At 39.4% G+C, this 24743-nt stretch overlaps 1 protein-coding gene across 4 annotated transcripts in view; it reads right to left on the reverse strand.

Moving 5' to 3' along the window:
* man2a2 (mannosidase, alpha, class 2A, member 2) overlaps positions 1-24125 on the reverse strand; it is a 55134-nt gene extending 31009 nt beyond the window's left edge. For 2 of the 4 annotated variants that reach the window (XM_057836518.1, XM_057836521.1), the window contains exons 1-12: positions 23983-24125; positions 19152-19528; positions 18894-19077; positions 16088-16345; positions 15626-15770; positions 7102-7273; positions 6752-6879; positions 6427-6600; positions 6163-6349; positions 5441-5618; positions 4581-4783; positions 942-1124 (exon numbers count right to left, since the gene is read on the reverse strand). In XM_057836518.1, the coding sequence (XP_057692501.1) occupies positions 942-1124; positions 4581-4783; positions 5441-5618; positions 6163-6349; positions 6427-6600; positions 6752-6879; positions 7102-7273; positions 15626-15770; positions 16088-16345; positions 18894-19025 (1760 nt within the window). In that variant the 5' untranslated portion in view covers positions 19026-19077; positions 19152-19528; positions 23983-24125. The remainder of the gene's footprint in view (positions 1-941; positions 1125-4580; positions 4784-5440; positions 5619-6162; positions 6350-6426; positions 6601-6751; positions 6880-7101; positions 7274-15625; positions 15771-16087; positions 16346-18893; positions 19078-19151; positions 19529-23982) is intronic. The other 2 variants (XM_057836520.1, XM_057836519.1) reach the window with 2 other exon arrangements.
* Between the last annotated feature and the right edge of the window lie 618 nt (positions 24126-24743).

Genomic DNA, 24743 nt, shown 5'->3' on the forward strand with positions numbered 1-24743 from the left:
CATAAACGCAAACGTCTGGAGTTCGCCAAGCGGTATTGGGGCTTCAACTGGGACCGTGTGCTTTGGTCAGATGAGACCAAGATTGAGCTTTTTGGCAAAAAACACTAAGTGGGTCTGGCGTGCCACGAAAGATGCGCATGCTGAAAAGCATCTCATACCCACCGTGAAGTATGGGGGTGGGTCAGTGATGCTGTGGGGCTGTTTCGCTTCCGAAGGCCCTTGGAACCTTGTTAGGGTGCATGGCATCATGAATGCTTTGAAATACCAGGACATTTTAAATCAAAATATGTTGCCCTCTGCCCGAAAGCTGAATATGGGTCGTCACTGGGTCTTTCAGCAAGACAATGACCCTAAACATATGGCCAAATCTACACAGAAATGGTTCACCAGACACAAAATCAAGCTCCTCCCATGGCTATCTCAGTCCCCAGACCTCAACCCCATTGAAAACCTGTGGGGTGAGCTGAAGATGAGAGTACAGAGGAGAGGACCCAGGTCTCTGGATGATTTAGAGAGATTCTGCAAAGAGGAATGGCTGAAGATCCCGCTTTGTCTTTTCCCATCTTGTGAAACATTATAGGAGAAGACTATGTGCTGTTTTGTTGGCAAAAGGGGGCTGTACAAAGTATTAACACCAGGGCTGCTAATAATTGTGACACACATTATTTGATGTCAAATAATTATTTCTTTATGTGGGATTTTTTCCCCACTGAATAAAAGCACTTGTATTGAAGGTTGGATTTTTCTCTTTTTTTCCATTAAGGTCCCATATTATTTAGGAAAACATATTAGAAGCTACAAAACACATAATTATTATAAATCCAGTAATTATGGAGGACACTGTATAAAGGTTACTCATGCACGAGGAGATTAAAAATGTAATCGATTGTCTCAAATTTTCAAGGTCAACCTGCGACCTGTATCACCAGTTTTTTTTGTACCTGGTGCCATAGTCGACGACAACGTTCTCCTTTGCAGTGCCAGTGATTCCATCGTGATGCTGGAACAGGCCCACAGAGCGCCTGGCGTCAACGAGCAGGGCGTAATCTGAAACCGGATAACGTCCCTCCATTCCCAGGTGTCGGGCATTGGCAACAGCCAAGGTGTAAAGGATCTCAGCTCCCCTGCAACATTAATAACTCCACAATTAGCAGCGTGTGGGATTTTTTTTCTACTCAACTATAAATATCACAGCATTACTCTTTTGTAAAGCTTGAAACTCACATTTCTTTATTTGGCCCATTACAGTACTTTTCAGACTGTAAATCACACTGGATGATAAGGCAAACCATGAACGAGTTTATTTCCGTACATAGGGCACACCTGATTAAAAGGGGTCATTAGTTCATCAATGTATTATGTAATTTGTTCTTTATCTTTTAATATTACAATTGTTGTTTTAATTCATTAATTATTTTTTTTATATATGGGTTGGATCAATGACATTTTCTTGACCCATCATTACACGAATACAGCACTCATGCAATGTGTTTGTTATCAAACCTTCTGCAAATGGAGAGGAGCAAAGTTTGAAGAAAAAAAAAAAAATGACCGGTATTAATTTTCATTTTGGACTCATTTTTTCTGCTGCTTACAGTCCAGTGGAGTTATTTGGATTTTTAAATACAATGTGAAGACCTGTGTTTTATTTATGGGCACAGTAAGACAGCAGATGCACCTTATAGTCCAAAATTTTTAAATTAATGCTTACAAGTAGGGATGTCCCGATCCGATCACGTGATCGGAAATCGGGCCAATCATGCCATTTTTCAGATGATCAGAATCGGGTGAAAAGGATCGGGTTTTTAATTTTAAAAATATATGTTTTTCTGCTTCATGCTCGTACAGCCTCTCATTCTCCCTCCTTACATCAGTACTATCAGGCTGTTTCGGTGGACAGATATATGCAAACCACGGCTGACGAAACCTTGATAAATGCGCTTTTTTTAAAGTTTCGCGAGGTTTGGGACACTCGAAGAATGACTCTTATACCTCTACTTGCTAAGCTAAATTAGTACCTCGATGTGCGTTTTGTGGAAATGTAGTTCACAAAAAAAAAAAAAAAACTTACCTTCTCACCGAAACTAGCAAAAACTCCCCTACACTGCTCTTATAAAGCCCCCTTACTCCTTGAAATAGGCAAAGTCGCTGTTTTCTTGTGCAACAATGGAAAATAAACGCATTGGTGATTGGGACTATAGTAAATATGCTTGCCGCTTTTCACTTCCTGACAGCGTCTACGTCAAGCTACGTGGCTCCTTCAGTTTTGCGCTTGCCGTGGACCGCACTTCACACTGGGCTGATGCTAGTGGGAAAAGGCCTTTATATTTGATTAGCTAAATTAGAATCAATATTGATAAAATGTATGCCTCCATGTCAAGTGGCAAAATCAGAGGCTTTTATTTATATTTTTGTTCACTGTTACACATCAGTAAAATCAAAACAATTGAAAAAGATTCTTTCCGCTGGGTGGACACAATGAAAGGTTGTTCTCTTCAATGTAGGACAGGTAACTCGCGCACAAAGCATATTATACGAGTTGTCCAATATTATCAGGTAGCCAATAACATCAGCCGATAAAAACATTTTTAAATGATATCAGATAATATTGACATCGTTTTTTTGTTATCAGTTTTGGGCCAATATGCATGTTGCCTTTAAAGTGAATGTAGAAGGCTTTGTACAAGGGCTGGTCACAGCTTAGCACAGCAGTAATGCTTACTGACCATTAAATGTCTCCAAACTAAGATGTCTGGGAGTTGTTATGTGAGCAGACCATTAGCATTCATTGTGTGAAAATTAAATAAACAATAAATGAACAATAAATGATTGAAAAATAATGAATTATAAACTCATGAATACACAATAATATGTTAAGTCCACAACCGCATATATCCATTGGATTTTTGGAGTTTGACAATGTCAGGATATCGGTTAGCTTTTAAAAAGTAATTATAAGACAACTCTACATATACCGTATTTTTCGGACTATACTAGTAAGTCACAGTTTTTTTTCTCCATGGTTTGGCTGGGGGTGCGACTTATACTCTGAAGTATGTCTGACTTATGTGTGAAACATTATTATATCATTTCATGTTATTTTGGTGTTTTGAGTGACACTGATGGTTTGGTAAACTTGTTAGCATGTTCTTTATGCTACAGTTATCAGACTAACTCCTAATAGCTATGTTACGTTAACATACCGGCAAGGTTCGCATTTCGTTGGTCATGCATCATGTAACATTATCATACTGTGCACTTATTCAGCATGTTGTTCTCTATTGTATTTTATTTTATTTTAAATTACCTTTCAAGATGACATATCTGTTCTATGTGTTGGATTTTATCAAGTAAATTCCCTCCAAAAATGCGACTTATACTCCAGTGCGACATATATTAAAAATATATTATATATTAAAAATATATTAAAAATAAAGCTAAACAATTTCTTGACGAGAATGCACTCCACACTTTATACTGCTCTTTGGTTCTTCCATACTTCTCATATTGTGTTGAAGTGTGGGGAAACACCTATCAAAGCACGATAAATCCTTTAGTCACCTTACAGAAACGGGCTGTGCGAATCATCCATAAGGTCGGGTTTCTGGAGCACACACATAATTTGTTTATTTACTCAAAGCTGCTAAAATTTAACGATCCTGTAAAGTATAATACCGCAATAATCCTCTATAAAGCATTCAATAAATTATTACCAACTAAATTGCAAAACTTTTTTACAATGAAAGAGAGAACTCGTAACTTGAGAGGATATGGAGACTTCAAAATACCAAAAATTCGAACAACTCGTAAAAGTTTTTGTGTGTCTGTGTGTGGAGTGAATCTTTGGAATAATCTGGGAATGCAACACAAGCAATGCCAAACTATCTACAGATTTAAACGGTTATACAAACTTATGGTCTGGTCACAGTATACTGATTTAAGGTCTTAATTACATCAATAAGTTGTCTTGGTATGAGTGCTGGTTGTTTCTTACCATTGCTGGTATATTGACCGTTACCATTGTTGGAAAAGTTATTGTTGCAATTTATAATTTGTTTGTCCTGTGTGTGTGGCCTTTACCATAGTTGATATGGTTTTACTTTCATTACCATGTTGGTATGAAATTGTTTTTGGATTTGGGTGTTACCCGTGGTAACTTCATGTCAGGGGACAACATTTGTTACAAAAATGAAATTGTACATAACTGTTTGAACTGATTTTTGGTTGCCTACATTTTTGGAAGGAAGTAGCAAGAATTTTTTTTTTTGTTCCTAATTAGATGAGAATAGGGGTGGGATTAAATAAATTTTCTTCTTCCCACTCCTTTTCAGGCATGTAGTTGATGTTGCTATGTTACTTAGTTTTGCTGCTCTTTTTGTTATATGTTTATATGAGCTGTATATACTTGCTGTCTTGACAAGGAAAATCATGGCCTGAAATAAACAAATGAATGAATGAATGAATATGTTTTTTTCCTGTTCATTGGGCATTTTATGGCTGGTGAGACTTATACCCAGGTGCGACTAATACTGCGAAAAATACGCTAAGTGATCATTAATGTGTGAATGAGGCTGCCCCACCTCAGTTGTGACTCTATAACACGATCCAAGCTCTTATAAAAGGGCCGGGATGTAAAGTAGCCGGTCCAATAGTGGTCTTCGCGGTCGGCATAGGCAAAGAAATCCCCACTGAGCACAGGAAAGTCTGGAGGTCGGGATCCCTGGGGCACTCCATACGATTTGTACAAAGCATTGAAGTAGTCCGAGAGAGTTCCAAACTGAGTCTGGGGGAGAATGAGCAGAGTTGAGAAGTTCAAACAAAAGGAATGTTTGAGGGTTGCAGAAAACTGAATTTTGATTCATTTATCAAATTGTGTTTTATTTGCATTTAAGTCAATAGTAAAGTATTTTTTCACCGATTCCTTTTCCATTGACCTTTATAAATTAGGCTTATTCTTGGTTAGTGATTAATGTCAAGGGCTTCAAGGTGACAACTCTGGGCTTCAAGTTGCATATGTCAACTACAGGTAAATGCTCATTTGGATGAGGGGGGAAAAAATCATTTTTGCCACTGGAAATGCTTGTCTTCCAACGCAAAAGAAAATGTTTGTCAAAGTCTTATTAAATATAACTAATGAGTGATTTAATGGAGAACTGAAAATATCAAAGAATATTTACTGCACAAGTTCAACAATGGCTCTGATCAATTCTTATCTATATTTGTCAATTACTTTGATAATTTATAAATGAACCTCTAGAAAATTAACAAAAATGAGTCATGATATATATGTTGCCCCTTGAGAAGGCTTTAAATAATCTGATTTAGTACTAACAAAAGCTTTTTCTGTGCACTCAAATACTAGATTCGCCTGAAAACAGGGAGCATGAAAAAACCCTAACAAAAATAGATTCATGGCTATGTCAGTTGTCAAATTACTCACCTTGACATGCATCTCAGGGTGAGAATTCATGTAATCGAAGAGTTTCTGATAATTGATATATTGCTGGTCCCACTCCAAGGCCTTGTCATAACGAAAATCATCTCCCAGAGGGATGAGAAGCACCTTGCTACGGTAAAGTTTGGACTTTTTGCGATACTGATCCAGGAGGAGTTCCGCCCTGCATTAGAAGGAAACAAATTGAAACAAACATCCTGAGCAGTCTTCAAAAGCAGCTTTCTAATCAAATACTTTATCCTTGCCAGTTGCAGGTTCACAATAGGTAGAAGCTTTACCATTAGCCAGAGAAATGTGTACTAAGAAAAGTTATTTATTGCTGCTAAATGCTGCCTAATGCGCCTCTGGGACAATCTAGATTCGCCATCTTGCTCTATGTATGTCCTCTTTCAGCCTGTTGTCCTTAGAACAAGTTTGAGTTTGAATAATGTGCATCATTCACGGCACATTGAAACAGTCAGTCCAGTTTGCCGAATTCAGCTATTTTCCAGAAAGATTTTTTCCCAGGTCAGCCAGCATCATATTCATTTGATTGATATTAAATAAATAGTCTGGAGTTGTGAGAAAGTGCTGTGGTGTACTTACTTTGCAAAAAAATCACAAACTAGTAGAATGTAAACAATATTGTGTAGACCAACCGTAGATTACTGATCCGTTAATTCATCATGTTGCAACAGAAATTCGGATTTAGCAACAGTATGACTCACCTCTCCGCTACATTTGCCTCCACCACAGCCTTGGGTGGCACTTTCCATGGACAGTTTATCCGACCGCCAGGTAGCCTCTTGAAGTCAAACTGGCAGCAGATCTTTGGGTCTGGCCCGCATGTATGAGGGACATCATAGCTGTAGAATGGCATCATGTGGCAAAAGATGTCCGAAATGGATCTAGTTTCTGTAAAGTACAAGTAAACAAATATAGTTGTAGGAATTAAAATGCTTCCAATATGTCCTGCACGGTGCATCACTCACCCCAGGGCTGCCGCCACATAAATTCAAGGTTGCGTGTGGCAGCAAAATGCTTTTTGACTGAGTAGTGAACCCTCTGGATAAGCATGCTGGTCAAGTTGGCTCTCTTGAGGACATAGGCCATTGTAGAGCTGTGGCCAAAAGGGTCTATTGCCCATCCACTGCTGGGTATTGCCCCTGTAATAGAACAGTAAGACATGACCATCCAAGTTTCATAATCGAACACTGATCAGGTTAGACATTTAAAACTTGTAATATATCAACCATGTCACAGTTTAAAGGCAGACTTAAGGACATCTAAGCATTAGATGGATAGTCATTAATGCACCTATATTTCTCTCTAGCCATTGATGTCCCTCAATAAGTTGGTCAATCATTGCGAAATAGTGAACATTGGCTTCATCTGTCATGACCCATCCTCCTGTCGCAATCTCTAGTTGTCCTCCTCGGATCAGTCTGTTGGACAGAGGATTACAAAAAGAAGGTGAGTATAAGCCTGCCCTTTCGTGCAAGAATCACATTATCCAGATAAAAAGCTATTTCCAGAATAACCACAATCTGCCAGTGTGTGTGAGCCATAAAAACACTAACACTCTCAAAGCAGCACAGCCATCTCTGGTACTTTCAGATTTAGCTGGTAGATTTGAAAAATCAACGCCTTATTGAGCAGCGACTTACTTGCGAGCCGCCTCCTGCTTCTGTGCATCCACACTCTCCCACCATTTGGAAAAGAAGGAAATCTCTGACCATATGAACTTTCTGCGGGGATCCTCTGCCAGTTTCACCACCATGTTGTTTAAAATGTGTTGTGTCTGGTCTGTGTAGTACTTGTCAAATGTCTTCACCCAACCTAACAAGAAGATTGTTCTTAGTAGTCGGACATAGGGCTATTCTTTACTATCACGTAAACAGTTTTGAAAAAAAGTGAGGGGAAAAGTGCTGCAAACGATCAAAAATAAGGCTTATGATTTATTTAGCCCAAGCCGCTCTTGCCATATAGTAATTTGGCAACATAAGGATTTAAATGTGCTCGATTTCAAGGCATTGCAAAAACGTATTCTACAAAGTCCATATGGGAATTGTTTAACAGACTAATTACATCTTTTCCGCAAACCCCTCCTACCAACAAATTGTTTCAGTATCCAGTGATGCCTGGATTTTCATGGTTAATGGTGACCACCCCCCGCGAAAATCAAAAATCCGCAAAATAGAGGCGAAGCTTATTTACACGACAAATATATATGGCAGAAAACACAGACAAGGCTGAAAAAGCTGTTTCTGCTTTTGTACCCCTCTTAAAAATAAACTGCTGTATTTTAAGACAGAAAAACTTATGTTTGATAAAACAATATGTCTATATGCTGCCATAGCAGTTTAATGGTGTATTAAGCCCCCAAACTATTTTTAATTAGTCCATTTTACCCTGGAGTCCCCATTTACAGACACCGTGCAACCGCTTTTGTTTCAACCCAGCCATAAAAAGAATTTTATAATTCGAAATGTTCATCATTTTTAGCTTGGACTCAATGATTGATGTCTAATGTTTAGTTTAAAAAAAAAATAAAAAAATAAAAAAACGACTATAAAATTATCCACTCGCATATTTTAAACTACGTAAAATATATTACGTCACAATGAAAAAAATAGTGTCTGTAAATAGGTCACGGATATCTACCTCATAATTATCGCTTATTGCATTTTTTTGTTACTGTCGCATTTTGCCCACATACTTAAGATAATAATCGATCTAAAGACAAATTGAAGAGAAAAAAAAATGTTTAAAAAGGTACATATTTGAAAAAGAAAATCTCTACCACTCCTTGATGTCTGCGATTTCTGCATCGCAACCCTTGTCATATTACAGTGTTTCACCCATAAAATCCCAAAACGTCCGGCTGTAGCCATTCACAGCTGTGTTTTGAGACTCTGTGAGACATGCTACAGATTTTTTGGATCGACACAAGGTAGGTACGCGATAATATCTTGTTAAAATAATGGTGTTTTTAATTATGCTCTCTCATGCTCTCACCTCGAGTTAGGGTTTAGGGCAGGGGTGTCCAAACTTTTTGCAAAGGGGGCCAGATTTGGCGTGGTAAAAATGTGGGGGGCCGACCTTGGCTGACGTCCTTTACGTGGAACAATATATTTAAGCAAAATTTAGCTAGCCATTCAGTGTGTCACATTTGCTTTATTATTTTTTTAATGAATAATTTCAACAATCTCGCAATTAGCCTTTGTGGCGTTCTCTTTCGCCTCTCGGGCTCTTGCAAAATACAGTGCCATGCAAAAGTATTCGTCCCCCTTGAATCTTGCAACCTTTCGCCACATTTCAGGCTTCAAACATAAAGATATGAAATTTAATTTTTTTTGTCAAGAATCAACAACAAGTGGGACACAATCGTGAAGTGGAACAACATTTATTGTATAATTTAAACTTTTTTAACAAATAAAAAACTGAAAAGTGTGGCGTGCAATATTATTTGGCCCCTTTACTTTCAGTGCAGCAAACTCACTCCAGAAGTTCAGTGAGGATCTCTGAATGATCCAATGTTGTCCTAAATGACCGATGATGATAAATAGAATCCACCTGTGTGTAATCAAGTCTCCGTATAAATGCACCTGCTCTGTGATAGTCTCAGGGTTCTGTTTAAAGTGCAGAGAGCATTATGAAAACCAAGGAACACACCAGGCAGGTCCGAGATACTGTTGTGGAGAAGTTTAAAGCCGGATTTGGATACAAAAAGATTTCCCAAGCTTTAAACATCTCAAGGAGCACTGTGCAAGCCATCATATTGAAATGGAAGGAGCATCAGACCACTGCAAATCTACCGAGACCCGGCAGTCCTTCCAAACTTTCTTCTCAAACAAGGAGAAAACTGATCAGAGATGCAGCCAAGAGGCCCATGATCACTCTGGATGAACTGCAGAGATCTACAGCTGAGGTGGGAGAGTCTGTCCATAGGACAACAATCAGTCGTACACTGCACAAATCTCGCCTTTATGGAAGAGTGGCAAGAAGAAAGCCATTTCTCAAAGATATCCATAAAAAGTCTCGTTTAAAGTTTGCCACAAGCCACCTGGGAGACACACCAAACATGTGGAAGAAGGTGCTCTGGTCAGATGAAACCAAAATTGAACTTTTTGGCCACAATGCAAAACGATATGTTTGGCGTAAAAGCAACACAGCTCATCACCCTGAACACACCATCCCCACTGTCAAACATGGTGGTGGCAGCATCATGGTTTGGGCCTGCTTTTCTTCAGCAGGGACAGGGAAGATGGTTAAAATTGACGGGAAGATGGATGCAGCCAAATACAGGAACATTCTGGAAGAAAACCTGTTAGTATCTGCACAAGACCTGAGACTGGGACGGAGATTTATCTTCCAACAGGACAATGATCCAAAACATAAAGCCAAATCTACAATGGAATGGTTAAAAAATAAACGTATCCAGGTGTTAGAATGGCCAAGTCAAAGTCCAGACCTGAATCCAATCGAGAATCTGTGGAAAGAGCTGAAGACTGCTGTTCACAAACACTCTCCATCCAACCTCACTGAGCTCGAGCTGTTTTGCAAGGAAGAATGGGCAAGAATGTCAGTCTCTCGATGTGCAAAACTGATAGAAACATACCCCAAGTGACTTGCAGCTGTAATTGGAGCAAAAGGTGGCGCTACAAAGCATTAACGCAAGGGGGCCGAATAATATTGCACGGCCCACTTTTCAGTTTTTTATTTGTTAAAAAAGTTTAAATTATCCAGTAAATGTTGTTCCACTTCACGATTGTGTCCCACTTGTTCTTGATTCTTGACAAAAAAATTAAATTTCATATCTTTATGTTTGAACCCTGAAATGTGGCGAAAGGTTGCAAGATTCAAGGGGGCCGAATACTTTTGCAAGGCACTGTACTACTGCTGTGAAATCAAACTAGCTTCAAGTTGCTTCAATTTCTCGCTGAGTATCTTCCCTTTAATCTTGTCGTACATGTCGGCGTGTCTTGTTTGGTAATATCGCCTCACATTGAAATCTTTTAAAACAGCGACTGTCTCTTTACAAATGAGGCAAGACACAGTTGTTGCGTATTTTAGTGAAGAAATAGTCCAATTTCCACCTATCCTTGAAGCCTCGGCCGTCACAGTCACCTTTCTTTTTTTTTGTTGATTGTCGCCATTTTAGAAAATGGAAGTAATGGGTCACACGGAGTAATGTTGCTTAGCCCTTAAATACTTGCAACATGAAGCAATTATCAGAGAATCCCAAAATTTGAAAAATAAGGTCCTAATGAAACGCATTTTTCAAATTTGTAAAAAGAAAAGTCAAAATGAATATGTGTAATAAGCGCTCTAATATTATAACTCATGCTAAATCATGTTTTTTTCCTCATGGAACCTGCAGATGCATCCAGACTTGCATCCATAATTTTTTTTTCAAAAAGAAATGTCAAAATTCTAAATTAGTCTCAAAATCATTAAATTTTAGGTGTATCAAATGTGATCCATTTGGCAATAAATGGTTAAAGTGCTGCTGACTTTTAGTGGGTAAATGAGGAGCAGCATTTCGTGTGTAAGCTACTTGAAATGCTGGTTGCAGTACTGCTGACCAATTTATTAAGTCTGTGTGCGGGCCAGACGTTATTGATTTTATGACAGAGGCTGGGGGCCGGATGAAATTTGACCACGGGCCGCATTTGGCCCCCGGGCCTGACTTTGGACATGTATGGTTTAGGGGTTGAAAAAAATTTTTTTTTTTTTTTAAAATGCCCTCCAGTTCAAATTTTTTCTTCCCCCAGAAAATTGATATTTTAAGCTTTCCAATGATGTATCAAACATCCATATGGCACAATTTCGAATTTTGGCAAATTGGGAGTCTCAGAGCGGAACTTCAGGTCACCTGAGTGTTTTCCGCCATATATTTATTTTGTCTGTTCAAAGTATTTATTCAGATTTAACATCATTGGAAAGAGATACATTTTAAAAAATGTAAATTTTTAAACTTTTTTTAACCCAGACATTTAGCAAAACAAGATATTTAACATTTATTGATCTTTTCCTTTGTATCTATTCCCTACAATTAAATGTAATGCCTGAAAGATGCATATTCTGATACAGGAGTAATTCTTTTACCAGTGCATTACATCACCTTTCCTTTCAGCACTCAATAAGCATTTTAAGAATAAAGGAACCAGTTCATTCAAGCCATTCTTTTATTATGACTGTATTTCCCAAAGTATCCAAGTCTCTTGTTGTGATATTTTGCGCTTCAGAATGCGTGACACAATTTCAATGGAAGACAGGTCTGGAATGCTGGAAGGCCAGTAGAGTACTCACACCATTTTAATGCAAAACCGTGCAGTAACAGAATTTTGCTCCAAAACCTTAAGCTTTTAACGTAGCTTTTCACGGTGCCTTTACAGACTAATACACCATCACAGGTACTGGATTTTGAACTGCGCGCTAATCAAGCCAAAGGTCATTTACATCTTTGGCCGGGGACCATGACTTCTCAAAACAACTTGCATTACATTGTTTAAGATGTATTTCTAGATCAGGAGTGGGCAAAATATTCCACAAAGGGCTGCAGTGGATGCGGGTTTCTGTTCCAACCCATTAAGAGGAAACCTTTTCACCAGTCTGGTGTCTTGCAAGTGCAATCAGTTGATCACAATCAAATGCTCCTTGCTTCAGCAGAAACCTCATTGGTTAAACTGTCTGTGCTGGATCAGTTGGAATAAAGACCAGGACCCACTACGGCCAGTGAGTACCGCTTTGCCCACCCCTACTCTAGATGCGGCAACGAATGACTTTACTAGCAGTGGTTTTCAGAAGTGTTTCCGAGCCAACATGACAATATCTTTCACGCAAATAAGCACAAGTTTTTAATTCAGTGCCTGGTGAAAGAGCAAATGTCCCAGGTATTGAATGTTGGTTTTCAGCCTGGCCGCAGAAATAAAGGTTTTACCACATTCTCTAAATTTTTCAATACGACAGACAATTATTTAATTCCTTGCAGTTGATTTTTTTTTTTTTTTTATCACACAATCGTTCATCAAGTGATGAGCCTCACCTCATCCTTGCTTGTGAAAAAAACTTTCAAGGATGTGCCAAACGAGATATATACCGATTACCGGTTTCAAGGTGTGGTATGTGGTATGAAAACGTCACGGTTTCAGAACCGCAAAAATTTTCTGTCATAGCATCCCTAAGGTATTAGACATTTTTTGTGTCCCAAAAATGCAGGGAGAAATCCCTCACTTGCAGCTGCAAGGGTCGACCCTCCCCCACCGGTTGCTGCCGATAAAAAAATCAGTCAGGAAGCTGCAGCTAGTACAGAATGCTGCAGCCAGAGTCCTCACAAATACAAGGAAGCTGGACCATATTACACCGGTTTTGAAATCGCTACACTGGCTTCCAGTGAGTCAAAGGATAGACTATAAAATACTACTGCTCGTCTACAAAACACTTAATGGCCTTGGACTAAAATACACGCTTGACTTGTTAGATTCCTATGAGACATCTAGACCCCTAAGGTCGTCTGGAACCGGTCTTCTTCATGTTCCCAGAACAAGAACCAAGCAGGGTGAGGCAGCATTTAGTTATTATGCTCCTCACCTCTGGAACAAGTTACCCGAACCTCTGAAGTATGCTCAAACTGTTAGCTCTTTTAAATCAGGGCTAAAACGCTTTTGTTTAGCACTGCATATCCATTAGAGCAGGGCGGTAAACCGAAAATTTACCGTCACCGAAATTCTTAACGATGACCGACGTAATTTTGACCATGTCGGTAAATTCGGTAAATTAATAAAACAAGAAAATATAGTCTTTTCATCCCGCTTTGATTCTGTGTTGTTCGTCTATGTTCATTCCCCTTTAAGAAAGCTGTGAATGTGCTTACGTAGGGAGTCACGTGATCATCAGGAAGCCAATCAAACAAAAGCCCGGTAAGCTAACGCTAGCAGCTAACGCTACAAGCAAAACGTGATGGAGTGTGGCTTAAGGGAGGTTCACCAAACTTTCAACCGACATTTAGTAGACTCTTGGTGGCATCCAGACGGGCTTTCACCCGCTGTCCTCCTTTGTTCTCACGATTTCCGGAGATGGTGCTTTCAGTGCTTTCTACTGGTAGCCAGGCTAACGCTAGCTAGCGGCTAACGCTACAAATGAACGTTATGGAGTCGGATAGCGGCTCTAAGTTCTAACCTTGTCGAAACTGCTGAACTTAATGAGTGGATTGGGCACGGACTGCATCTAGCAATTACTATGTGGCGTTATTTTGTATCTGTCTGTGTGTGATTCCTCTGATAGCTTTTGTGATGGTAAAGCATTCAGCATAAAGTACAATCCAACGGCAAAACTTATAATGACCGAGAAATGGCCCCAGCTATTTTTATTGTGCGTGCATTTATTAAAAAATGCACTGGGGGGGAAAAAAACCTTAAACCATAAAGTAAACACTTGTATTTAATAATTATGTCACAGCAGCCATTAACAATAAGTTGTCTTTTTGAAGTGTACTGTTCAAGCTGCAAGTCATTTGTGTTACAATTACATGTTTGCACAGGCATATTGATTTTGACAATGTACATTGTTCAAGTCATACACGCTGTTATAAATGTTCATACTTGAATTCTTATTGCTTACAATACATTTTTATAAACTTAATGTTTAGACTGCATGTACAATTGTTAAATACAGTATATCAAATTGAATGCTGGTAAATAAATCAACAAGAAATAGTTAATCTGTATTTCATGCATTGATTCAGATTTTCAAATTATATAACAGTCCGCTTGGGCGAATTTATCGTCATTTATCGTTATTGAGATAAATCTGCTCAATTTATCGTGATACATGTTTAAGGCCATATCGCCCAGCCCTAATATCCATAACTGTCTATATATTTCAAACTACCTGCTTTCTATTCCTCTTGTACTTATCTCCATTGCTGATTTCAATTATTATTAGGAGTAGTAGTTTTTGTTTTATTTTTTATTTTATTTGTATTTATTTATTTTTATTCTGTGATTAAGTGCGATCTTTTGTCTTGGTTTTTACGTTGTATTGATTTAAATGTGATTTTTATGATCTTCATGTGATGTAAAGCACTTTGAATTGCCTCGTGTTGAATTGTACTATATAAATAAATTTGCCTTGCCTTGCCTTGCCTACCGGTTGTTGCTTAGTGTCAGTGAGTCAGCTGCGCTACATGATGGCTGGAGGAGGTGAAACTCCTGAACCCCCGCCCATCGAAAAAAACGAAATAGAAGTATGGGAATACTTCGGCTACAGTGGCTTACAGGAGGAGGGCGAACTGACATGTAAAACATGTTTGCGGTGAGTGACTGCCGAGAAGGCAACACCTCAAATATGATTTCGCGTTCATACAAAATTAAAGGTTAGTAAACACTGTCATGAACTTTTCCCACTAGCTACAAGAGTTAACGCAAGTGTGTTTAGTGTGTCTAGCGGAGGTAAAACATGGTATTTCCTTCTCTCTGGCAACTGTATAATGTAAACATGATACGAGTCATACCCACGTGCTTTTTTATGGAAAATAATTCAATTATTTTTGTTCTGATGGTAATATCGTTGAGCTGTGGCTGTGGGTTTTGGCTCACCTAAAGGACTGCATTTAATTTCATTTTCTTTGGAATATTTCAGATATTTTTTTATCTTTAAATTATTTTTAACTTAACATTATAATAAATGTTCCAATTTGCTAATATGCATTGAAAAATAAAAATTCTGTTCAATGGAAAAAGGTTTTTTTACCAACATATTTCAAAGTAACATATTTTACAGCTGTTAATCGCAATACCATGATATTTTGGCTTAAGGTTATCATACCGTCAAAATCTCACACTGGCACATGCCTACTCCTACCCATGAATGGCACTTTAGCTTTCAATTTACCTGTATGCCAGCAAAATGTTCAAAGCAGATGGGTTTTCTCTTTTTTTTTCTTTTTTTTTTTTTAAAGTGTTTCTCAACTTTCCCCGTCTTTTGTTGCCCCTCTCCTAACTTTTGGAACATGTTGCCTCGTTCGCATTCCAGTCAAGGGCATTATAAAAAATATCAATATTCATTTCAATATTTGAAATGCAAGTTCAGCAAATTTGGATGAATGCCTACGCGCTGGCAATGTAACTTGATTACAATGAAATACATTAAATTAAGTCTTTTTTCACATGTGCTTGAAGCATTTACCTGGATCATTGTGAGAGTGCGGGACGACAAAAACTTGCAAAGGTTCCTTGTCCCACTCATCAGCATCATATGATATGTCAAAACCCTGTTTCCACACCCCACCATCCGGGTTGTCAAACTTTAGGAGCGAGTACACGTCCAACATCTGTAAATGAATACATACACATTTACTGGAGTAACAGATGTTATTATAAATTTTACATAAGCTAAACAGTTCTCTGGGCATTGCTTCTCAGATCCATCCAAACAGTATAGGCTTCATCAGTTCATGCAAAAGCTAGCAGCCTTTGATTGAACTAATGAAACCTGCTCGGGGGAAGTGAAACATCTTCCAGGACAAACGGGACAGTGCCGTTGTAATCATTGTAGTCAATTCAATGCCCGGAAAAAGAAATAGCCTGCAAACTTAACATATGTGTGTATGTCCTGTATATGTGATTGTCAAAATTTCAAGTAGCGAACCTGAACGTCTGCCTGACTATGGCTGCCTGCAGCCAACTGACAGTCCTGGGGCTTGACAGCAAGGAAAGTGGGTCGGCCGTCAAAGGGAAGGACCCAGGAGCCATTGGCAGCCCTGAAGGGCAGGTGGCCACTGGGAGACACTGCTCCTGTGTCTGTGAGCTCCATGACAGAGTCTTTTATGTGACTAATGATTTGATGGTTTTCCTCCAAGAGCTGCTCCAGCTGCTCTATCCGGTTCTGCAGGACGGAAATTTGGCTCTATAACACATACAGAGAACAAGCGTATCGCAAAAGTCAAACAAAATCAAAAAAGCGCTGAAACGACGTATGCTTAACTGTTCAAAATTGGCCTCTTTGGCATATCTTTAAACAACTTTGACTTGAGCTACACTCAACTTTTTTTACTGGTGATGTTTACTTAGATCTTTTGTCTTCTCTCACTCTCACATTTTCCCATCCTACGCATCACAGCTAGATTTGTCAAAGATCACATATAGCTAACTGGTCAGCACACCACGCACAAAGATGGGATGGCGGAAGAAGGCATATAATAGAGCTGTAATCAATTTAAATCCCCTCTACTCTGGCACACTCCGGACATCAAAATTAACAAAACTAATTTATTTCAACGCGTGAGAACAAAAAAAGAAAAAACATACGTATTTGTCATACGAGAAGATATCATGTATTTTTTAAATAACAGGTTTCAATTTCCTTCAATAAACTAGGGCTGCAAAAAAAATAAAAATAAAAAATAAATAAAAAAATCCAGCACTAAAGTTGCTTTCACCCACAAGTTTTCGTAAACAAATCTCACACAAAACAATACTTTCAAAAGTATACAAATTACAATGTCATGGAGTAAGTTTTCATAAAGAAAATAGTCCCCATTAACAGCAAGAAACTAGGGATCACTGTAATCTCATGGACCAACTATATACATTTATTTGCCGAAAATTGGAGTAAGTACATCAGATTATGATGTCCAAATTGTACACAAAATTGCAAAAATATGCTTACAATGATTAGGAATAGCAATTTGAAACTTACCCAGTTCAAAATACTTAACGGCACATAACTCAATCCAATATGCAGAAAATGGGGTATCGAGAGAGCAATGCTATCTGCTTTAGATAGCATGCATTGTATATTCAATCATGTTTTGCATCACTATTCATTCTGTTCGTTCTTTCTCTCTACCAGCCCCCCACCCCACTGACCCTTTTCTGTCCAGCTGCATTCTATTAAAAAACGGCACAATATGCAACGGGAGTACGCTAAACTCCCTTGTAACACATTTGTTCCAGCCTTTAAAGACGCTCAGATTTACCATTGTCTGTATCTTAGCAGCTGAACAGGAAAAAAATACAAATGAAAACACATCTACCTGATGGTGTCACGAGCAGAGTAAGAGGCCTTTTCCCAGTCCGACCCCACTTCCTGTTGTTTTTATACAATACCAATCAATTTAAGCACTTTTCTCCCTTCAAGGTAATCAAAGCACTTTTTTTTGCTTACAGTCACCAGGGCTGGCCACCACTTTTGGGTTGGGATCGGACTATTGTTACAAGTGAGCCATGATGGATTCACTTAGGCGCTGTTTACATGGTGACATGCCGAGAAAACTACACATTTCATGTTTGCATTTACGTGGTTTGAAAACAATGTATTCATGCCAGGCTGTATGGGGCAGTGCAGTTTTACAAGTCGGCAGCCAATGATGCACTTCCTTGACAACAACCACCTCAGCCCAGAAGATAACATACCCGCCCACTCGAAGCAATGGCGTCCATGGGGTTTTTTGTTTTGCTCCAAAAGGGACAAAAATGCCAACATGAAATATCTTTAAAAACAGTTAATTAAAGCAGATATTCTACAATGTTTGCTTTTTTGAATGTTTAGTAGCAGCAACTTCACATGCTTAAAGTGATGGCTGCGAGTTCTGACGTCATCGGAGAGAGAGCGGTCCATAAATTAAATCGTTCCGCTTTGGAGGCTGGAATCAAAAGTTCGCGTCTTTGCCTTTTTCCGTTGCCGTTTTCACCGTCACCATGTAAAGGTGAGGCCATTCCACAACACAATCATTGCATTTTGGTAATGCAGTGTCACCATGTAAACGGCTGGTGGGCTTGTGAGAGAATCTTAGGATCAGGATGGTTGATGTTATAATATTTTAGTATAATAAACTAGTAATTAAGCATTGTTTTGAGGAGCTGTTGTATTGATGTGAATGCACTATGGTAAAAGCTTGACGTGACTGACACTTATAATGTGGAGGACAGCAGGCGACCGGCACCTAGTGCAAACATGAACCAATGCGATGTTTAGAAAGTGAAGATGGCACATTTTTTCTGAAAAAGTTAGAGGTGGGGGGGGGGCATACTGCCCAGAATTGACAATACGTTGAACATGAGGTAAATACTGTACTGCCGCTTTAGCCCACGTCTGCCTTTGACGTGAAAGACAAGGAGGCAAATAGAGGCGATGAAAAATGGGGGATTCCAGGCCAGTTTCATTTTAATTTTTAAAAAATGCAATAGATGACCAAGTAGCTTGTAGAATGCCATTTAAACTCTATAGGTAGGCCCATTCGGTGTCTGTCACTCAAAATCAAAGTATGTTTATTTTCTTGTTTTATTAGTGTTTAAATTATCCAATTGGAAGTGAGCAACTTTAATGAACAACAAACTAATTCCCTTTGTCTCGATTCGTTTTGGTATTACAAAAGAATGAAAACTTGATTGCCGCATTTAAATGCAGTGCAACTCATGCAACAAACTCAACAGCCTGACACATTTATTCTTACCCGTGGAAAGTTTCCACCATTTTGTCGTCTTGCAGGGTCATGCTGGACACGGTCCAACATGAGATAGAGGGAGAAAACAGCCACACAGAAGATGGCCCCTCCACACATTGTCACCTGTTTCCTCAGCTTCATCCTCCTCTAGTGCAGGTTTTTTTAACAGATTCTTGAAGAACTGCAGCTCCTTCTTGCAACAACACAGAAACAACTATGATCAAAATGAAAAACAGTCCTTCATTCTGTAAAAAATATGGCGCATACTCAGTGATATTAATTCCAAGGTTTTAAATTCCCCACAGGTGTCTTCCAGCCTCCATTCATGATACTGCTAATTACGCTAACGTGGGCAGTGGTTAAAATGGCCAGGCCACAGCCACCGATGGTCACCTTCACAGTGGCCCTTGTGTTCAAACATTCAAATTGATGAGATAGCAGGAAAATAGAAAACCAGTAGCACACAGGTAGGAGGGATCCAACCGGAAATTTGATGTCCCTGCTGAATGAGGTGGCACTGACTGGGCCTGCACTATTTTGTCCAGTCCAACAACCACAGAAGAATCTAATCTTTCCTTGTTGTCCTTTTTCACTCCCTCTTCCAATGCTTTAGCAGTCCGCACTTGTCTGTCGAAAAGTTTTATCTGTGGGGGAAAAAAAAGCTCTTAGCAATCAGATTCACGACAAATGATTCTCAGTTTAGTGTCATCGAAATCAGTCAGCTCAAGTTTATTGTCACCTAAGAAGGGGAAACTTATCATACAGCAGCAGGTAAGCACACAGATAACACAACAACAGATAACTCATACACATAAAATAACAGACTACAATTTAAAAAAATGCTATAGACAGCTATGCATCTCGGTGCAAGAATTGTGCAAGTTTAGCAGCCTAATCGCATTTGGAAAAGAGTTATTTGTCCTATTGGACTTAAAAGTGCCTGTGACATGAAAATGGTAAATGGTGTTATACTTATAAGCATATTTATTTCATAATACACGCTGTATTTTATGCTCCTGAATGGAATGGACCACTTGGATGTGTGAAGAAGCGATCGACATATTTATTCAATTTTTTGAATCCCGCATTACGAAAATGACAGACTACCGGCTTCGATCTTGCATTGAGGACAAGGGTGCTGTGACGTGTACAGGAGAAGGAGTCCTCTTCACTATACAGCCTTACTGTTGTATGAGAAGGGCTAAGGATTTAGCTGATTTTGCGGATTAATTTGTTTATTTTTCGCATCACGCCAGCCAAATGGCTGCAGAAAAATCGATGTACGAGGGATAGGCATGTGAGCCTTTTTGGGGTTTCAAAAGGTTCCCATTCACCGGTGGATATTGGCCAAAACAAGCCCTACTACTGTGGGACCATGGGACTTATGAGGAAGTGAGTAAACATCATGTTTTGTATTATGTCAAATACTGGGATCATTGGCTGACATGCTCCTTGTCCCCTTGGCTGACAGCCAGCGGCTTGTCGCAAATCCCCCCGCCGGGAAAGCACTATACTCGGCTTATTGCCCTTTTCATGTCCCCGTTGTTCTGTCAAATTTTCCAACCGATCAAAAACGGTAACTTTGTGTTAAAAATAGCCGCAAATACAGCGATTACAAAGCAAACAATACAAACCTTCTTTAAATAAAGGACTATTTACGTTTGATCATGGATGGGCATGTAAACAGCTCTCCTCGTACACATATTGTCATGTTAGCTGCATAACAACTGCAGCCGCCATCCTATGAGTCTCTCGCCGTTCACGACTTCGCCGTGTAGTAAAGCATTATTTTTGCCATATTCGTGTCAACCATTTGGCAGCTACACGCTCCTCCGACGTCGGCCGGTTTGTCTGGCGATCATTGTCCAGCTGCTTCCCCGCAAACGAGCCCTCTGCCCTTAGCAGGGGAACGACGAGCTCTAACTTGTTCGCCGCCAGGCGGGTTGCTGATCGGCAAACACAATGGACAACCCAGTCGTCATGTGAAATGATCCGGGCTAGTTATGTGCGATTTCCTGCTTCGAAGACTTTGAAACATCACTCGGTTCGGGTTAGCATGTCGGCTAGCTGTCACGCCTTTTGGTTTGTTTACATTCGCCGAAGCCGGGCAAGGGAAATGACATAAGCCCAACTTAGGTGGCATAAAATATCGTTCGGGAGGTGCGACAGTAAAGGTGAAGTCGACAGTTTTGACCAACATGGAGTAAGTTTGCCATGTCGTGCTAAATAAATGCATTTTTTATTATTTCATATTTCATTTAGCACAAAACTGTTTTTTCATGACCATGCCATTTTTTAGCTATTGGGGAAAATACTTGGATAAAAAGAATATTCTTTAAAAATATTGGAGTAGAGAGACTGAAACAATTACATTTTGCGACGCTCTTCATCGCGTTTTCCTCGTTCTGAATAATTCCCCCTCAATGGGCTGAATAGTAAAACCGATGAGCCCATTCTCCCGCTGACGTCATCCACCTGTTGGGGATGCTAGAGTCCTATAATGGTAGGCGTGGCTAACCGGCAGATTAAAAGACTAATTTCTTGTCATCTGCACTTTGCTAAACTGTTGTATATAGTCGAATCGCCTCAAAATATGATTATATTTCACATAATAATGCTATTGAAGACTTTTTTTCTCCTGTCGTACGCACTTTAAAACAAGGGACTCTGAATCTCCTGCTTGAAGGGAGGAGCTCAAACGAACAATGAAGAGGATGACCTGCACAATCTAGTACAGGGGTGCCCAATCCCGGTCCTCGAGAGCCCCTATCCAGCTTGTTTTCCATGTCTCCCTCCTCTAACACACCTGAATCAACTAATCAGGATCGTTATCAGGCAGCTGCAGCGCTTGCTGATGAGCTGATCATTTGATTAAGGTGTGTTAAAGGAAGGAGACACGGAAAACAAGCTGGATAGGGGTTCTCGAGGACCGGGATTGCGCACCCCTGATCTAGTATGTCATTTGCCTTCCTCATAACCTGCCTCTTATAAATATCTGTTAAGGAGACCTGTGGACAGCCTATTATCTTACCCGCCACCTTAACAATGTGGTTGACAATATTTTTCTACTTCAGGCTGATACCTCCATACCAGGCAATAAATGCAAAAGTAGGAACCGATTCAATAAAAGATTTACACAACAAAGACAAGATAACCTTATCAACATTAAAAGAGTTAAGCTTCCTTTGAAAGTACAATCGTTGCTGACCATTTTTGCAGATGGTTTCTATACTAGTCCTTCTAAAAAAATTAGCAAATTGTAATAAAGTTCATTATTTCCTGTAATCCTGCCACACTTTTTCCTTCCCACAGATTTCCCACTGAGGTCCCTTGATACAGCACACTGGGAACAGCCTATTCGCTCAGAAATTTCTTTCTGTGTCTTAGCCTCTTGCTTGAGGGTGTCAATGATGGCCTTCTGGACAGCAGTCAGGTCGGCAATCTTGCCCATGATTGCGGTTTTGAGTAAGGAACCAGGCTGGGAGTTTTCAAAAGCCTCAGGAATCTTTCGCAGGGGTTTTGAGTTAATTCGTTGATTCAGATGATTAGGTTAGTTGCTTCTTTAGAGTACCTTTTCATGATATGCTAATTTTTTTAGAAAGTGATTTTGGGGGTTTTCCTGACTTTTTTGCCAAAATCATCAATATTAAAACAATAAAAGGCTTGAACTACTTCAGTTGTGTGTAATGAATCGAAAATATATGAAAGTCTAATTTATATCAGTATATCACAGAAAATAATGAACTTTATCACAATATGCTAATTTTTTTAGAAGGACCAGTATTTGCATCGAATTTGAGTTTACTGTCTATCACAGAATCCAAGTATATATACTGCTCTACCATCTCTATTCTGCTACCTTTTATACGAGTGGGTTGATGAGGAGCATGTTGTTTTTTCCTTAAATCTATTCACATATGCTTAGTTTTAGAGGTGTTGAGTTGGAGAAAAGATCTGTCACACCAACTAACAAACTCCTCAACCACAGGCCCGTGCTGGGATTCATGCTTCTGTAGTAAACGTATAATGACTGTATCATCAGCATATTCAGTTTACTACAGAAACATTACAATAGCTTCATGGCTGGATATTTCAGCTTGATAAGGGTGGTTTTGATCAAATCACACAAATCTTCATTGGCTGTTGAAATTATTAAGAAATTAAGGACTAAAATACGTGGTAGCCCGCACACAGACCTAGAATGTGGTGAGAAAATTAAATACAAGTAAGGGAAATTTGTCAGGAAGCAGCTGATGGGGGGTGTATTTCCTCTAAACTCTAACGGATGTTCCTAGTTCACCAAAGTGCGATCCAACACAAGCATAATCGGCTCACTACTCAAGGTGGCTGCGACTACTCGAACATGATCATTTGGTTGTGGCATTGTAAATTTGTCAAACGTTAACTTGTTCAGACACTCATATGTCGAGTCTCAAACCACTGACGCCGAAGATGCTAGTACCCAGTATTAATCAGACTAAGTCTTACAGACAAGACTAATCACAAATCGCTTCTCTTGTTAGGAAGGCACATAATTGCATACGCAGCATTAACGCGATTTGAGTAACGTGTCCAATCGTTTGTGTAAACATGACGAGTCCTTAACATCGGTTTGCTTACATACCAAACATGTTGAAACTCTGTTAAGATTTAACTTTGCGCGACTTTTAGACAGGACAATTTGGTCATACATTTTCCTACAGAATCCCAAATCCATAATTTCTTAAACTACATACAGTAATAGCTATTGAACGAAGATGACATCTCTTCTAAGTAGCAACATAAATGTTTCATTAATGCAAAACTACAGTAGGGCAACACGCTAGCGCTAGAGACAAGGAACACTAACCGAGACAGTCCGACGATTTACGGTTACGACATTGTAGGAAGATAAATCTAATTACATAGCATTTAAACGCAAGGACAAAATGTAAATCCTAAACATATTATGCTTGTTTAACGCGGCAAGTGTTGTTGCGTCCAAACAATAACGTTACGCGATACGAGCCAGGGCTTACCTTTTAACAAGTTTTCATTTAAACATGGGCATACATTCTCGCTTTACTCTTCCAAATAAAATTAAGAATTCTGACGTTACCTGTCAACAGGGCGAGTGGACCGTGAGCGAGGAGCCTCCTTGTGTGTGTGTGTGCGTGTGCATATGCCCCGGGCTACAGTACAGTCAAGTGAGGTTGACAGCAACCCGACTACAGCATATTAGCAGTTAGCTAGCTAGCTCTGTCGTCGAGCTGCAGCAAACATAGATACGAACAATAAATAGATACGATATGGCTATTTGAGCAGCGTGTCTTCAAAGCGTGCCAGGCTAGTGGGGACAAAGCGGCTGTACGCAACGTAACAATTCATTGTCAATATTTCTATGCATAACATTAAAAGCACATTGTCACGTTGACAAAAAAAAACATTAAACCGACTGGAAAATTAGGAAGACATGGATAATTATCAAAAGACACACATTGCCTTTCTCCAGGAATTTGCCCCCGCCAACGTGGCCGTCGCTTACCTACAGCATAATGGCGTTTCCAGTGTTTATTATACCTATGGTTCCAAAGCCTTGTAAAATTAGGACAATGATTGGTCGACTGTTTCAATAAAAAAAAAAAAAAAAAACAAGCTTAATTTGTGGCTCTCAGACTGAAATATCTCAACGCCACTTTGGTACCGTAGGGTATAAAAAAACGAGTTATTTATAAGAAGGGTACGCAGTACTGTTATAACTCCACGGTGGTTATTAATCTTTATGACGCACAGTAACGATTGGTTCCGAGGTCGTGGCGATTCAAACCCTGGCACTGGCGTGATCAGAGTCACAGACACGTACATACATTCATTCATTCA

The sequence above is a fragment of the Corythoichthys intestinalis genome, chromosome 5 (assembly GCF_030265065.1).
Source record: "Corythoichthys intestinalis isolate RoL2023-P3 chromosome 5, ASM3026506v1, whole genome shotgun sequence".
Taxonomy (NCBI): Eukaryota; Metazoa; Chordata; class Actinopteri; order Syngnathiformes; family Syngnathidae; genus Corythoichthys; species Corythoichthys intestinalis.